Source organism: Mus pahari, chromosome 14 (genome assembly GCF_900095145.1).
Source record: "Mus pahari chromosome 14, PAHARI_EIJ_v1.1, whole genome shotgun sequence".
In the NCBI taxonomy this organism is placed as follows: Eukaryota; Metazoa; Chordata; class Mammalia; order Rodentia; family Muridae; genus Mus; species Mus pahari.
In genome coordinates, this window is record NC_034603.1 from 22872594 (window position 1) to 22888139 (window position 15546).

The 15546-nt window shown below is 46.3% G+C and overlaps 1 protein-coding gene across 1 annotated transcript; it reads left to right on the forward strand.

Annotated features, from left to right (window-relative positions):
- The first annotated feature begins 4491 nt into the window (after positions 1-4491).
- Positions 4492-8656, forward strand: Hint1 (histidine triad nucleotide binding protein 1). Its single transcript, XM_021213413.2, has 3 exons — positions 4492-4703; positions 8019-8123; positions 8360-8656. Exons 1-3 carry the CDS (start codon positions 4593-4595, stop codon positions 8522-8524), a joined length of 381 nt encoding a protein of 126 aa, XP_021069072.1. The 5' UTR covers positions 4492-4592; the 3' UTR covers positions 8525-8656.
- The last annotated feature ends 6890 nt before the right edge of the window (positions 8657-15546 follow it).

Genomic DNA, 15546 nt, shown 5'->3' on the forward strand with positions numbered 1-15546 from the left:
GGAACTCACTCTGTAGACCAGGCTGGCCTCGAACTCAGAAATCTGCCTGCCTCTGCCTCCCAAGTGCTGGGATTAAAGGTGTGCGCCACCACGCCCGGCCAGAAGTAAGTCTTAAGCAAACATGATACAGTTCTTTCTTCAGCTGTTCCACAGATGAAGCGAAACGAGATGGCTCACACTCTACTGATCTGATGGTCCTGGGAAATGAACTGAAGAAACTCCAGAACTCAGTGGAAATTCAAACTGTTCATAATTTAAGTTCCTGGAGCTATGTGGCAGGCAGGAGAAAGCCCTCCAAAAGATGTGTGCACTCAGGTGCCCAGAACGACTCAATGGCTTACCTTGCAGGAATAAGGGGTTTTGGCAGGTGAATTTATTCTGAGATGGGAAGCTTTTCCTGTATTGTCTGGTGAGCCTAATGAGTCACATTAAAAGTGGAAGAGGAAAAGAGGGAGACATGTAAATATACTTGTCTGCTGGTTTTGGAGATGAAGAAAGAAGCCCCCCCAAAACAAAGGGAAGCACATGATCTCTGGAAGCTGGAAAAGACAAGGGAGTGGACTGCCCTCTAGAGCCTCCAGGGAGAATGCAACTCTGCTGACGAATTTTCGCTCCGTGGAAACAAATCACACTTAGGATTTCCAGAATGCTATCCAACCATCATCCAAAGCAGAATCTCATCCCTTTGCTGCCTCATCACCTCCCTCTCCTCCTCTCTAGGGCCCTGTGGTTACATTGGGTTCACCCAGATAACCCAAGTGCCTACCTACATCAGGATCCTTACTTTAATCACACCTCTAAAATGCCCTTCACCTAATGATGTAACATGTTCACAGGACCCAGGGATGGGGACATGGGCACATTCTGCTTACTACATCCGGTTTGTGTGAAGCCAGTCAGTAAGCTTGAAATGGAAGTAAATGAAGGAGGAGAAACAGACAGGACACGGTCACGCAGGTTCCTATTGGTCAAGGAAAGGACTTTGGTTATCATTTTGGGATAGCATGCTCTGAAATAGTATCAACAGGAGACTGACATCATGGTTTACATTTTACAAGCATCCTTTTTGCTGTGTGAAGAGAGAAGAGTTCAAGGTCATCCTCACTTAAATAGCAAGTTCAGGTTCTGCTTGCTACAAGATGAGATCCTGTCTCCAAGAAACAAACATAACTGAGGCTCAGCTTTAATTATGTGCAAAGTGTGTGCTACATAAACATGAGGATTGATCCTCAACACCACAAAAGCCAACCCACTTACCTACACATGCCCCGCCCCTACTGTTGGAACGTAAGTTGTACTAACTGGATATCCAGTTAGTCATCTCTGTCCGTGACAGCAATGGCTGTACTTGTGCTCAGTCAGGCTCAGTAACTCCCACGTGTGAGTGTAAGTTAAGGCAACTTCATCTGCAAAGGGCTGGTTAGTAGATTTTTTTGGCTCTGTGAATCCTGTGGTCTCTGTCGCTGTTGTTGAACGGTATTGCCATGGTCTAACAGCAGCCACAGAGGATGGATAATGAACACACATGTATTTTGTCCTAATATTGCTGGGGTGGGTAGTGGCATCGAGTTTAAGTAGCATTTACATATTATCAAGTATCTATGCTCTAACGATATCTATCTATCTATCTATCTATCTATCTATCTATCTATCTATCTATCTATCTATTTATGGTACAAGTGCTCTATGTGCATGTACACCTGCGTGCTAGGAGAGGGCATTAGATCCCACCATGTGGTTGCTGGGAAATTGAACTCAGGGCCTCTGGAAGAACAGCCAGAGTCATCTAACCAGACCCTTCTAGTGGTTTTGTATCAAATAAAATTGTATAGAGTCCCATAGCAAAGTTTGGTAAAGTGAGTTACAATAGCCTATTTTCTGTCTAATGAATGTCTATGGGGAAAGAGTTCACAATCTAAAGATAAAAGAATGTGGCATGTGGCATGTGGCGGTGGTGGTGTGTGCCTTTAATCCAGGAGGCAGAGGCAGTCAGATCTCTGAGGCCAGCCTGGTCTATGGGGTGAGTTCCAGGACAGCCAAGGCCACACACACACACACACACACACACACACACACATCTTGAAAAAACTAACTAAATAATGTTGTTAAAAGAGTAAGTTGCAGATATAATATTCTTTTGCCTCTAAGTACATCAGTGGGGTTTTCCTACATTATATCTCTGGTCCTCAAAGCACAGTACCAGGGCCAAAAGCATCATCTAGAATGTACTAGAAACCTAATTAAGAGGACCCTAAGCCCAGGCCAACTGATATTCATGACCTTTTGGTAGTTACGAAAATAAATGAACATGACTCCTAATCTAATGTCTTATGTTTAGAGATTATTTACCAGTGATTACGAAGTACCAGTAACGCCTCTGATAGCAAAGAATGGGACACCAAGACTGCCAACAACCACTATCAATAATTTTGTCAAGACAGGAGCTTAAGGTCATCCTTGGCTACATAGCAAGTTGGAGGCCAGCCTGGGCTACATGAGACACTGTCTCAATAATGGTAATAATAATTTTGTTGAGACAAAGTAGTCAAATATCATCATATAGGGCAATTCAAAGGAAATAGTTGGTTTCCCCCCTTTTTATTATTTATTTATTTATTTATTTATTTACGTATGAGACAGGATTTCCTGGAACTTGCTCTTTGGACTAGGCTGACCTTGAACTCAGAGATCTGCCCGCCTCTGCCCTAGAGTGCTGACATTAAAGTCATGCACTATTATCATCCAGCTTAAGTTTTCCCATTTTATTTTTTTAATTATGTGTATACATGTGTGTCTGTGTGACCTGTGTGCGCACATATCCACGAGTGACTGAAGGCATCCTGCTAGGCCAGAGGCATCAGACTTCCCCGGAGCTGGAGGTACACGTAGTTGTGACCTTTGTGCTGGCCTCTGAGAGAACAGCTTGTGTTCTTGATCGCTGAACCATCTCTCTAAGTCCCCAAGGTTTCTTACTATGGCCACTTGGAGATTGTCCGATAAGAGAGCCAGGAATAGAATCCAATGAGGTATGGAAATGGAGGCTCAGTGTGCAGAAAAAAAAAACAACAAAAAACCAAACTATCCAGAGGGCAACAGGGTGAGATGTTGAAAGAAGACAAGGGCAATAACAGTAGCAAGCCAACATATTTATATGACAACTGGGATTGTCTAGAGAACGCTGTGAATGGAGGTCCTGCCTAATCCCGACAAGGAGGAAATGACCCAAAGGGCCAACGATGACAAAGTGCACATGATATGTAGACAATACTTTTTTTTTTTTGGTTTTTCGAGTCAGGGTTTCTCTGTGTAGCTCTGGCTGTCCTGGAACTCACTCTGTAGACCAGGCTGGCCTCGAACTCAGAAATCTGCCTGCCTCTACCTCCCAAGTGATGGGATTAAAGGCGTGCGCCACCAAGCCCAGCTAGAAAACACTTTTTAAGAAGAGCAAGAGGATAGAGAGGAGGAAGGGTGGAGGGGGGGGCAAGGAGGACTTTTTGTTTCTTCCAGGTGGAACATCTTTAAAAAAAAAAAAAAAAAGACTTACTTATTTTATGTACAATTATAAGTGTCTTCAAACACACCAGAAGAGGGCGTCAGATCCCATTACAGATGGTTGTGAGCCACCATGTGGTTGCTGAGAATTGAACTCTGGAAGAGCAGTCAGTGCTCTTAACCTCTGAGCTATCCCTCCAGCCCCCAGGTGGAGCATCTTAACTGAAGCTGATTCCTGCAGATGGCCCTAGAGGCTTGACTGCCACCTAGGACCCATCCCTGCAGTCTTGGACTTAATTGATGCAGAGTGTGGCCAGAGCTGTTGAAAGAGCTCCCAAGTGGTTTTTAGTGTGTAGTTATGATTGAGGATTGCTGCCACACACAGCAAGAAACAAAGCATAAAAACACCTGATGTAAGACTTCATCTGGCCCCTAGCCAAGGCCTCAAACAGCAGAGGGTTTAAAGGATCAGGGTTAAGAGCACTTGTTCCTCTTGCAGAGGGCCAGGGTTCAGTTCCCTCCACCCACATGGCTCACAACTGTAACTCCAGTTCCAGGGGATCCAAGGCATTAGATGTGATGCACTCTTATACATGCTGGCAAAATACTCATATACATACAAAATAAAAATCTTTAAAAAAAATTTTTTTTAAAAAGAACGGCTAAGGTATCACAGACCGCAAACGTCAAGCACAGCTTGAGATAGGGTCTCAAGGTAGCCCAGGCTGGCCTCAAACAATGTTGAGGAGGATGAACTAAACTTCCATCCTCTTGCCTCCATTTCTCAAACTCTGGGATTACAGGCTTGCAACACCAGGCCCGGCTAATGAGGCGGTAGGGAATCAAACCTAGAACTCCGTACACTCTTGGCAAGCACTGTACCGAACCGAGCCTCCTCCCAGAACTAGCAAATCAAAATTTCCTATAGAGGTGCAGAGGCAAAGAAAGGGCGTTTCCTCCGCCCATTCCGTTCCCCCGCTCGGCGCCGGCGCCAGTGCGCACGCGCAGGCCCACCGGGCGCGAGCCGGCCGTCCCCGCGCGCTCCCGCGGTTGCTCTCCCCTCCGTGGCCGCGGCGCGGGAAGGACTGCGAGCGGCCGCGATGGCTGACGAGATTGCCAAGGCTCAAGTGGCCCAGCCCGGCGGCGACACGATCTTCGGCAAGATCATCCGCAAAGAAATCCCCGCCAAGATCATCTTCGAGGACGACCGGGTAGGCTTGCCGCTTGCCGGGCGACACGCCGGCGTTCCCTGAGGAGCCGCGGGCCTGAGGCGACGCGCGGCCCGGCTGGCCTGGCCCTGCGCCCGCGTGGCCCTGCGGCGCGTGCCTGCGCTCGGGTTACGCGTTATCGGCCGCTCGGCCCGCCGCGTGTCGCGGCCCCGGAGAGGTGATGCGGGCGGAGGCCCCGGGAGGTGACGCCCGCCCGGGTCCCCTGTGAAGGGCAGACCCGTGGGGTGACGCCCACCGGGGCCCGCGGCCGCCACCCACCACGCGGGTGTCAATCTGGCCTTCGGGAAACCCGATCCCGCCCCCGGCGCAATCTCCGCGATCTCCCGCGCGCAGCGGTCCCCGCAGTGCGGGGTTGAACGGGGATTCGAGGTCCTTCTGCTCCCGGTCCCCTGCTTCCGCTGCAGTCGTTGCCTCTGGGGACTGGAATTAGCCCTTCAAGCTTTTAAAAAATACTGCTTTAGGGTGTTTTGTTTGCTTTATTTTGTTTTGTTTTAATAGATCGGCTTCACTACTCCAGGCTAACCATAAACTCGCTGACTAACTAACTGGAGCGGACCTTGAACCCTTGATCCCCTGCCTCCTCCACCTCCCATATGCTAGGATTGCAGGCAGCCCATGCCCTGCTGATCGGAGAAAACGTTTATTGTGCAAGATCAAAAATCGCAGTCGATAGTGAAGACCAATTTTGTAAATTATTCCCTAGGCAGTTCTGTTTATGGCTTTCAGTCTCACATAAAGCAGGGTGGGAGCTTGGCCCCTTGACCAGAAGTTTTTGTACGGGTTTGTTCAGTTCACTTTAAGAAATATGAGAAAGCATTAATGCTACTGATAATGTTCACATAGACTTGAAATAGTACTCCAAATTTCATTGGGTTCTTGAGGTGAGTTTTATTTAAATTGCCTGTATTTGTCACTAGTCTTAGAAAAAGGCTCATTTCATTTAAAAAGTTTGCAAGTCTTTTAGTATGTTCTGTAATCCCAGTCCCACCATCCAGGAGTTACCGGCCAGCCTGTATTATGGAATAAAACCCTAACTCAAAACCAAAGCAAAACAGAACACTTGCAAAGAAAGAAAGAAAGAAAAAGCTTTAAACACAAAATGAGCATCCTGTGGTTCTTGCACTTGGGAGGTGGAGGTGAGAGAATCCGTTTAACCCCAACCTGGGCTATATGGAGACCCCACTTTAAAAAACAAAAAGAACGAGAACCGTAGTTTGCAGTTGTTTTGATAAATGGTCTTTGAAATAGTGATTGAACTTGAGTATTTCTGGCTGAGACATTCTAAATGACACAGCATTTTATAGAGTGTATCAAGTAAAATTACTCCCTAGACAAATAAGTATGGCTGGGTCCTGTTAGGAAGAGAGCAGGAAACACCCACAAGGCAGTACCTGCGTAGTAAAACAAAGTAAGACAGGAAGTTGCACAATCAGGACTTCATCTGGGAAAGGTGGGAGGGGGAGGGAACCAAGCAGGTTTGCTTTCAAAATTATAAAGATGGAGGCTGAGGGGATGGTTCAGTGGCTAAGAGTACTTAGTCTGAAAGCTTGGGGGCCTGAGTTCAAATCCTAGCGCCCATGTTTAAGCAGGGCTTAGCTGCACGTGCCTGTGACTCTCGCAGTTTGGTGACAAAGTAGTGGAGCCTGCTGGCAGCTGGCCGGTCAGCCTAGTAAAACATTTAAGTTCAATGAGAACGTAAGGCAAAAAGGTCCACAGCAATGCAAGATGTTTACGTGCACAGGTTGCTCATCCACATATGCACATACACAAAAAGTGAAAGAAATTATTAACACGGGAGGAATTAGTAGATTTTTTTCAAGTTGAGGAATGTATAGTGTTTAAACAACAGTTGGGGTTAAGAGAGGGGCTGGAGAGACAACTCAGTGGTTAAGACCTGTGTTTGAGCCAGGCGGTGGTGGCGCATCCCTTTAATCCCAGCACTCGGGAGGCAGAGGCAGGCGGATTTCTGAGTTCGAGGCCAGCCTGGTCTACAGAGTGAGTTCCAGGGCAGCTAGGACTACACAGAGAAACCCTGTCTCGAAAAACAAAAACAAACAAACAAACAAAATGCCACATCAGGTTGCTCAGGACTGACTGTCTCATGCAGTTCAGGGAATCCAGCTGACTCTTCTGGCCTCCATGCGCAGGCACTCAGTGTGAATGCGGTGCACATCCATACATGCAGGCAGAAAAGAAATAATCCTACAGAGTAAAGAGCTGGGCGGTGGTGGCACATCCTGCACTCAGAGGCAGAAGCAGGAAAATGTCTTGAGTTCGAGGCCAGCCTGGTCTACAGAGTGAGTTCTAGGACAGCCAGCCCTGTCTTGAAAAAAGAAGGAAAATAAATTAACTAACTTTTTAAAAAAAATGAGAGAGAGGGAGAGAGAATACAAGAGGATCATTGCACGGGGACTATCTATGGGCAGTGTGGTTTGAGCCAGAGGACTTGAATGAGATCAGCCTGGTAAGGCTGATGGGACTAAATTTTGCTCCTCCATTGTTTAAGTAAGTGCTTTGTTGCTGTGAAGAGACATTAAGGGAACTCTTACAAAAGAAAATTTTATTTATTTTTTTGGTTTTTCAAGACAGGGTTTCTCTGTGTAGCCCTCACTGTCCTGTGTCCTGGAACTCATTTTGTAGACCAGGCTGGCCTCAAACCCAGAAATCCACCTGCCTCTGCCTTCCAAGTGCTGGAACTAAAGGCGTGCGCCACCACTGCCTGATTCTTCTGATTTTTCAAGAAAGGATCTGTGTAGCCCTGGCTTGTCCTAGAACACTCTGTACTAGGCTGCCCTCAAGCTCACAAGAGATTCACTGCCTCTGCCTCCAAAGTGCTGGGCTAAAGGGTGTGCACCACCCAGCTAAAAGAAAACCTTTAATTGGGAACTTGCTTACAGTTTCAGAGTCCATTCTTATAGTGAGGAGCATGGGGATACCAGGGGTGTGTGGGGAGAGAAAGAGCTATCTCGAGCACGCTTGATGACTAAGCATTAATGTACGGGCCTGTGAGAACAGATCCAGTGTCACTGTCTCCGAATGGCTGTCCTTGATCACCCAGTCCAAATCGCACTCTTCTGTGGTGATTGCCCATCTCACCCTTTCATAATGTGTCTGACCACTAAGAATCACACCTCTGCTTAGACTGCATCCTAAGACTGAGTTATGTGCATTATGTACACATCTGTTTTCTTAGCGTCTGTTCAGTGCCTCCCGTTCAGACAGTGCTTACTGCTTGACAGAGAGTGTGTTTTAGCCTAGCAGGTGATACACTAACACTTCTATTGTTTTTTTCCCTAGTGTCTTGCTTTTCATGACATTTCCCCTCAAGCACCAACACACTTTCTGGTGATACCCAAGAAGCACATATCCCAGATTTCTGTAGCAGATGATGATGATGAAAGTGTAAGTAAATTTCTAACATACTTTTTCTTTGTTTTCTCTCTATCCCTGGCTGTCCTGGAATTTCCTATGTGGACCTGGCTGGCCTGGAACTCAATAGAGACTGGCCTGTCTCTATCTCCTGGGTGTTGGGATTAAAGGCATGCTCTACCACCCCCAGCTTGATTGCTTGTTGCTTGTTATTTAATGGCCAGCAGTGTACATTTTCTGTGTTTATGATTTTTTTTTTTCTTTTGCAGCTTCTAGGACATTTAATGATTGTTGGCAAGAAATGTGCTGCCGATCTGGGCCTGAAGCGTGGGTATCGGATGGTGGTGAATGAAGGTGCGGACGGCGGACAGTCTGTCTATCACATTCACCTCCACGTCCTTGGGGGTCGGCAGATGAACTGGCCTCCTGGTTAAGCAGGTTGGGGATACGCGTCCTTCTCTAGATAGTTGGCAAGCAAACGGCACACGTAGTTTTGCCTGTGTATGGAGAAATTGAAGAGATCACTTAAAATTCTGTGCCTAATAAAAGACATTGTTGCACGTGTCTGAGTGGATTTGCTGCTCTGGAATCTGTGTGGAGGGATGCTGACGGTAGGCTCATCAAGGAGGTTTCTCATCAGACGCAGGGACACAAGAAGCCAGGCAAAGAATCTGCCACTAAGATAGGCCCACAGCTTTCATTCCAGTACCCAGAAGATAGGCAAGTGGATCTCTGGGAGTCCCAGGCCAGGTTTGTCTACACAGTGAGACCCTGGGTCAAAAATAGATTGGCTCACAACCCAGCTTTCTTACATTTTTTTTTTTTTCAAGGAGACCCTGTCATTGAATACTGTGGTAGTTTAACTGGTCTTTAATAAATTATAAAAGTTTGATTTTAAATATCCTCTCAGGTTAAAGTATTAATTCAAGAGATTTCCCCTCTCTCATACACTGCACACACACCCCTTTTTTTTCCCTGAGATAGTTGAGGCTAACAAGCTCACTATGTAGACCAGGCTGGCCTCTAACACATAGGTGACTCTCCTGCCTCCCAAGGGTTGGGATTACACCTGGCCTTGAGTTTTTCTGGATAGATTAGGAAAACTGGCCTTTACATGTAACACTTTTTTTTCCATTTTATGTTGTATTTAAAACATTTGTATAGATAATACATCTTTTAAAATACCTTTCATGGTTTTCCTCTCCCCTGTCATTTTCCTGGCTTTCTGTTCTATGTTGGGGAAGAGTTTTGGAAGGATCTATGGCATGGCTGAGAATGAAGCAGGGAGCGTGAGGAAGTCTGCTTTCTTCAGGAACATTTCCCGTCCTGATGAACCAAGCCAGCATTAATACAGCAGGTAGATAACACTCATTGTCGTCCTCCTGCCTCTGCCTTCAATTGTCCTGGGACAGACACCCACACTTCATGTGGCTGCCAGTCTCCAGGCTAGCCCACAAGAACCCTCTTCTGGTCTTCACATTCTTGTGTATTCAGAATGTGGGCTGGACTGAGATATTATCAGTATGGCAGAAGGAAGGAAGGTAAGAGTTCTGAAGTTAGGGTTGGTTTTTTTTTTTTTAATATTTATTTATTATTATATGTAAGTACACACTGTTGCTGTCTTCGGACACACCAGAAGAGGGTGTCAGTTCTCATTATGGGTGGTTGTGAGCCACCATGTGGTTACTCGGATTTGAACTCGGGATCTTCAGAAGAGCTGTCAGTGTTCTTAACTGCTGAGCCATCTCTCCAGCCCCTTGAGGTTAGGTCTTAAAGGGTGATCTGGCCTACACCATGGTCTCTGGGATGCCTTCTGCTGTAAATGAACATTTTATATCCAACAAATTCCTTACCTTTGCTCTGATGCTGTAGGGAGAAGGGGCCTTTGCTAAGTGACAGAGAGAAATAACTAGATTCTGACCTAACAAAAGGCTTTGTGTAGCTCCTTTGCCATGTGAAGACAAGTCTAAAGACTCCTGTGTGTGACCCAAGGAGCGAGCCCTTATACGGTACTGAACTACGAGGAGTTGATGCTAGAAGCCACCCAGTTAATGGCACTTTACAGCATCTGGGACAAGCTATGTTACGTGTTTGGGGGGAAGCCAGCGACTATGGCTGAGGAACTTCAAGAGCCCACTGCAAAGGCCTGGGCTGACAGCAGACCTGTCAACAGCTAGCAGTCCCTGTGAGCAAGTCACACTGGCATGGGATCCCTCTGGAGCTGGAGTTACAAGTGGTTTTGAGCTGCCACGTGGGTGCTGGGACCCCAACTCCTGTCCTCTGTGAGAGTAGCAAATGTTTTTTCCCACTGAGCCAACGTCAGTCCTTGGTAGAGTGTTTTATTGCAGTTTAGAAAAGAGATTTGGTGCAAAAACAAGCTTGTACTTAAGTATTACATCATGAGGCACCTGCCTAGAGCAGCATAAATGTACGTACGGGACACTTGCAGCTTCTGAACACCCTCCTATTTGAGAGAGTCCTTGCCCCCAAAAGAAGCTGTTGAGGAGACCAGTAAGAACTTGCTGCTCCGCCCAGCTGGGATGCAAGCCCTTGACTTAGGCTCTGCCAATCAGATGCACTTATCTGGGATTTTGAATCTGAAACTAATGACACAGGAACAAGGACAGTGGACACTTCATCCTGGTGTCCGTGGCAGCAGCTTCCAGTTGGCAGGCACAATGGATGTCTGTGTTGTGAACCCTTGGATCCAGTGCTGAATGCCAGGGAAGACAACAGCGCAGGCTGGTTCCTGTGTCCAGTAATGCGGGGTGTTCTGCACACTGGCTCTTTGGCAGTTTTTCTGCATAACTTGTTTTTATTCCTGCTTATCCCCTGAATTAGCCTGTGGGCTGTTCATTAAGCATTGTTTCACAAAGGTAACTGACAAGTTAGTGGAATCCTAGAAAGTGAGATGGACTGGTAAAGAATGGAGACTGGCTGATTGTACTGGTTTGGGATGAAGGCAAGGAGAATCCAGTGAACATCAAGGGTAGTGGGGTTTAGAGTCAGAGCCTGGGAAAAACGGCAAAGGAGAGGAATAACTCATTTGTGCACCGATACGCCAATTAAGGGCATGGCTTAGAGCTTCCAAATGCAGTCACCACAGTATTCTATAAAGGTTATGCCAAGAGAGACAGGGTTTCTAGTATAGTCCTGACTATCTTGGAACTCACAGATTCACCCGCCTCTGCCTCCCAAGTGCTGGGATTAAAAGCGTTCACCACCATGCCTGGCCTGACTGCTGTTTTGTTGTTCAGGTTGTATATGTACATATGTTGTGTGTATAGGGTTGCAGGCATTTGTGCACGTGCTTGGAGGGCATGTGTCCTGCTCTGTCACTCTCTGCCTTAATCTCTCGACCTAGAGCTAAGCTTAAGGCCAGCAGGCCCCAAAATCTTGTTTCCAGCATTCACAGCTCTGGTTACAAGCACAAGAGGCTACCTCTTGTCTTCCCTTGTCTTGGAAGGTGTCTTAGTCAGGGTTTCTATACCTACACAAACATCATGACCAAGAAGCAAGTTGGGGAGGAAAGGGTTTATTCGGCTTACACTTCCACACTGCTGTTTACCATGGAAGTCAGGACTGGAACTCAAGCAGGTCAGAGAGCAGGAGTTGATGCAGAGGCCATGGAGGGATGTTCTTTACTGGCTTGTTTCCCCTGGCTTGCTCAGCTTGCTCTCTTATAGAAAGACTACCAGTCCAGAGATGGCACCACCCATAAAGGGACACTGCCCCTCCCCCCATCACTAATTGAGAAAATGCCTTGCAGCTGGATCTCGTGGAGGCATTTCCCCAACTGAAGCTCCTTTCTCTGATAACTCCAGCCTGTGTCAAGTTGACACAAAACTAGCCAGCACAGAGGGCATGTGTGGGGGATTTAAACACATGACATTATGCTGATGCAACAAGTGCTTTAACTCTAAGTGTAGGGGTTAGATGCATGAACCACATACCTAGCTTTCTTTGTTTTTTTGAGACAAGATCTCATATGGGGTTGACCTTCAACTCAATACATAGTTGAGGATGACCTTAAACCTCTGGTCTTCCTGTTTTTATGTAAGTGCCGGGATTATAGGTGTGTGCCACCAAATCAATTTTGTATTGCTGAAATCTTCACAGTGACAATATCACAATTCTAAATAATTAGCTCACTTGTCAATTTAAAATCCAGGGTCTTTCCTGTGACTCTGCTGTAAAACTTTGTAATAATTTTTTGTTTTGTTTTGAGACAGGGTTTCTCTGTGTAACCCAGGCTGTCCTGGAACTCACTCTGTAGGCCTTGAACTCACGGAGGTCCACCTGCTTCTGCCAAGGCAGTCTGCTAGGATTGAAAGCATGCCTTTGTAAGAAATTTTGCAAAACATACTACAACAGTGGAAGGTCTGAAAAAGTAGCAAGTCCAACACAGTCCTGGGTTCTCAGTGCTGCCAAGTGCTGTGTGCTTAGTTAACACATGTATAGAGTCTCCTAGAAAGCTAAAACATGGATCAGGGAAGGGTGGCAGCTAATTATCTGGAATGAATTGTGCTAGAGAATTTGGCTGACAGACTGCCTGTGTGGGAGGAAGAGGCTAGGGAGAGAGAGACCAGAGTCCTTCTCATGCCTTTCTGCAGTAGGTAGCATGTGTGTTCATGCATGTGGAGACCTGAGGCTGGTGTCAGGAACTTTCTTGGTGGGAGTTACCTCATCCGACCCCTGAGATTACGTGCGTGTAGGATAAACTGGTAAACCTTTAGCTGCCCAACACTGTCATCTCCCAACCCTGGAGGATGGCTGGTTGTTTACAGACCCTTTCTCAGTTTCTACTGTAGCTGTTCCCTAAGGAGAAGAATCTGGCTGCGGTGTGAGGCTTCCTCCATGTCTTGCATTTCTCTCTCTTCTCCCAACCCACCATCATATATCTATCAGGGGATCCTAACTAGCCACTGCGTCCCATGTCTGCACATCTCTACTCTCAGCACTTTGAAGGCTGAGGCAGGAGATTTAAGAATTCAAGGCCAGTTTGGACTACATATGGAGATGCCGTCTCAGAGAAGAAGGGGAGGGATGAAAAGAATGAAAACAACAACACAGCGTCTGGAGAGGCAGTTCAGCAGTTAAGAGCACTGGTTGCTCTTGCAGAAGACTTGAGTTCAGGTCCTAGCACCCACATGACAGCTCACAACTGTCAGTAACTCCAGTTGTACAGGATGGTGCCCCCTTCTGGTCTCCATGGTATCAGACATTCACACAGATGCACATGCAGGTAAAACATGCATATACATAAATTTTGTTTTTGTTTTTGAGACAGGGTTTCTCTGTGTAGCCCTGGCTGTCCTGGAACTCACTCTGTAGACCAGGCTGGCCTCGAACTCAAAGATCCACCTGCCTCTGCCTCCCAAGTGCTGGTATTAAAGGCATGAGCCACCACTGCCCGGCACATAAAATGTTTAAGAAAATCTAAAAAATATTTTAAAAGCCAGGCAGTTGTGTCACACACCTTTAGTCTCAGCACTCAGAAGGCAGAGGCAGGAGGATCTCTGAGTTCAAGGCCAGCCTGGTCTACACCAGAGGTCCAGGAGAAACCTTGTCTTGAAAAAACAAACAACACACAGAGGGACCCATGGCTCCAGCTGCATATGTAGCAGAGGATGGCCTTTTAAGGCATCAGTGGGAGAAGAGGCCCTTGATCCTGTGAAGGCTCGATGCCCAGTGTAAGGGAATGGTGAGGGCGAGGAGGCAGGAGTGGGTGGGTGGGGGGAATACCCTTATAGAAGCAGGGGGAGGAGGGATGGGGTAGGAGGTTTCTGGCAGGGGTGGGGGGAGAAACCGGGGAAGGGGATAACATTTGAAATATAAATAAAATATTCAATAAAAAAGAAAACAATGTTTTTTAAAAAAAACAACACAAATTTAAAAATGGGCAAATGGGCAAATGGCCAAAGTGTTTTAGAGCATTGAAAATACTCTGAAAATATCAGGGTGGATTGATTTAAGTACACATACATCACAACCCATGGAATGTACATGGCCTGTTTAGTGAGAGCCTGTCTCAAACAACAAACAACAATGAGATTAAGCATACAGTAACCATATTGCCAACTGACAAAACACATATAAGTACATCCATTTGTAAGCATAAAGTTAAGAAAAATGAAAATAGGAGTGAACCCAGACTCTGAACTTTGTGGGACTGTGATATGTCAAAGTAGATGCATTAATATAATGAAGGTACCATTGTGGGGTCACCAATAATGGGGGAATTCTACATGCATGGGACAAGGGACAGAGTTTACCTTCAATTTTTCTGTGAACCTAAAACTATTTTTAAAATTGTCTTTAAGCCAGGCAGTGATGGTGCACGCCTTTAATCCCAGCACTCGGGAGGCAGAGGCAGGCGGATTTCTGAGTTCGAGGCCAGCCTGGTCTACAAAGTGAGTTCAGGAAAAAAAAAAAAAAGGCAAGCAGAGAAATTGGAACCCTAGTAACTGTTGATGGAATTGAAAATGGTTCAGCTACTTTGTAAAACAGATTAGCAACTCTTAAAACACAAGGTAGTTATGGTGTTTATAAGTAATCCCAGCAGTTGGAAGCAGAGGCAAGGATTTCTGAACATTCAAGGATGCACAGCCTGGACAACACATGAGTGGTGTCAGGCCAGCTAGGGTTACACAGCAAGACCTCATCTCAAAACACAAAACCCCAGAAAGGTTAAACAGCATATTCACACAGCTGACTAACCATAGAGCAGGTCTACCCTGAACTACATATATGAGGAAATGATAGTTTGAGTGTGAAAGGCCCCTCAGGACTCATGAACCTGGGGGCTTGGCTGCAGGCTGATGAGCTTTTGGGGAGCGACTGGATGCCAATGGCTCTGACCCAGTAGATGAACTCAGGACGGCACCGTTAGGAAGTGTTGAAAAGCAGAAGGCCTAGGTAGAGGAAGCATGGATGGGTTCCTTTCCTGGGTCTCCACTTCCTGGCTGCCATTAGATATCCTCTGCCACACTCTGCTGATGCCCTGATTCTCTGCCTCAACCTTAAGCCCAAATTAGTACTGCACCAAAGCCCTGAAAGGCGAGCAAAACCAGTCTTTCTTCTTTTAACTTGATTTTATCAAGAATTTGTCATGTGACAAAAATCTAACTAGCACACACATGTCCCATAAAAACCTGTCCTAGAGTGTCCAAAGCAACACTACCTAGAATGGCCAAGTGCACAAACAAATCATGAATGCATTTAAACACTTTAAAGATGTGTGTGTGTGTGTGTGTGTGTGTGTGTGTGCCTGCCTGCCTGTCTGCCTGTCTAACTGTCTAGGTACACTCACATGTATATGAGAGTTTACAGAGGCCAGAATAAGGCATTGAATGTCCTGGTTCTGGAGTTACAAATGTGAGCTGCCAGACATGGGTAATAGGAATTGAACTCAGGTCCTCTGGAAGAGCAGCAAGTGCTTTTTTTTTTTTTTTGA

What these genes read in the sequence shown, in the direction of transcription:
- Hint1 (XM_021213413.2), top strand. Translation starts at nt 4,593, where the DNA reads ATGGCTGACGAGATTGCCAAGGCTCAAGTGGCCCAGCCCGGCGGCGAC. An exon ending in TCATCTTCGAGGACGACCGG is followed by an intron (nt 4,704 to 8,018) that starts GTAGGCTTGCCG and finishes TTTTTTCCCTAG; the next exon opens with TGTCTTGCTTTTCATGACAT. An exon ending in CAGATGATGATGATGAAAGT is followed by an intron (nt 8,124 to 8,359) that starts GTAAGTAAATTT and finishes TTTCTTTTGCAG; the next exon opens with CTTCTAGGACATTTAATGAT.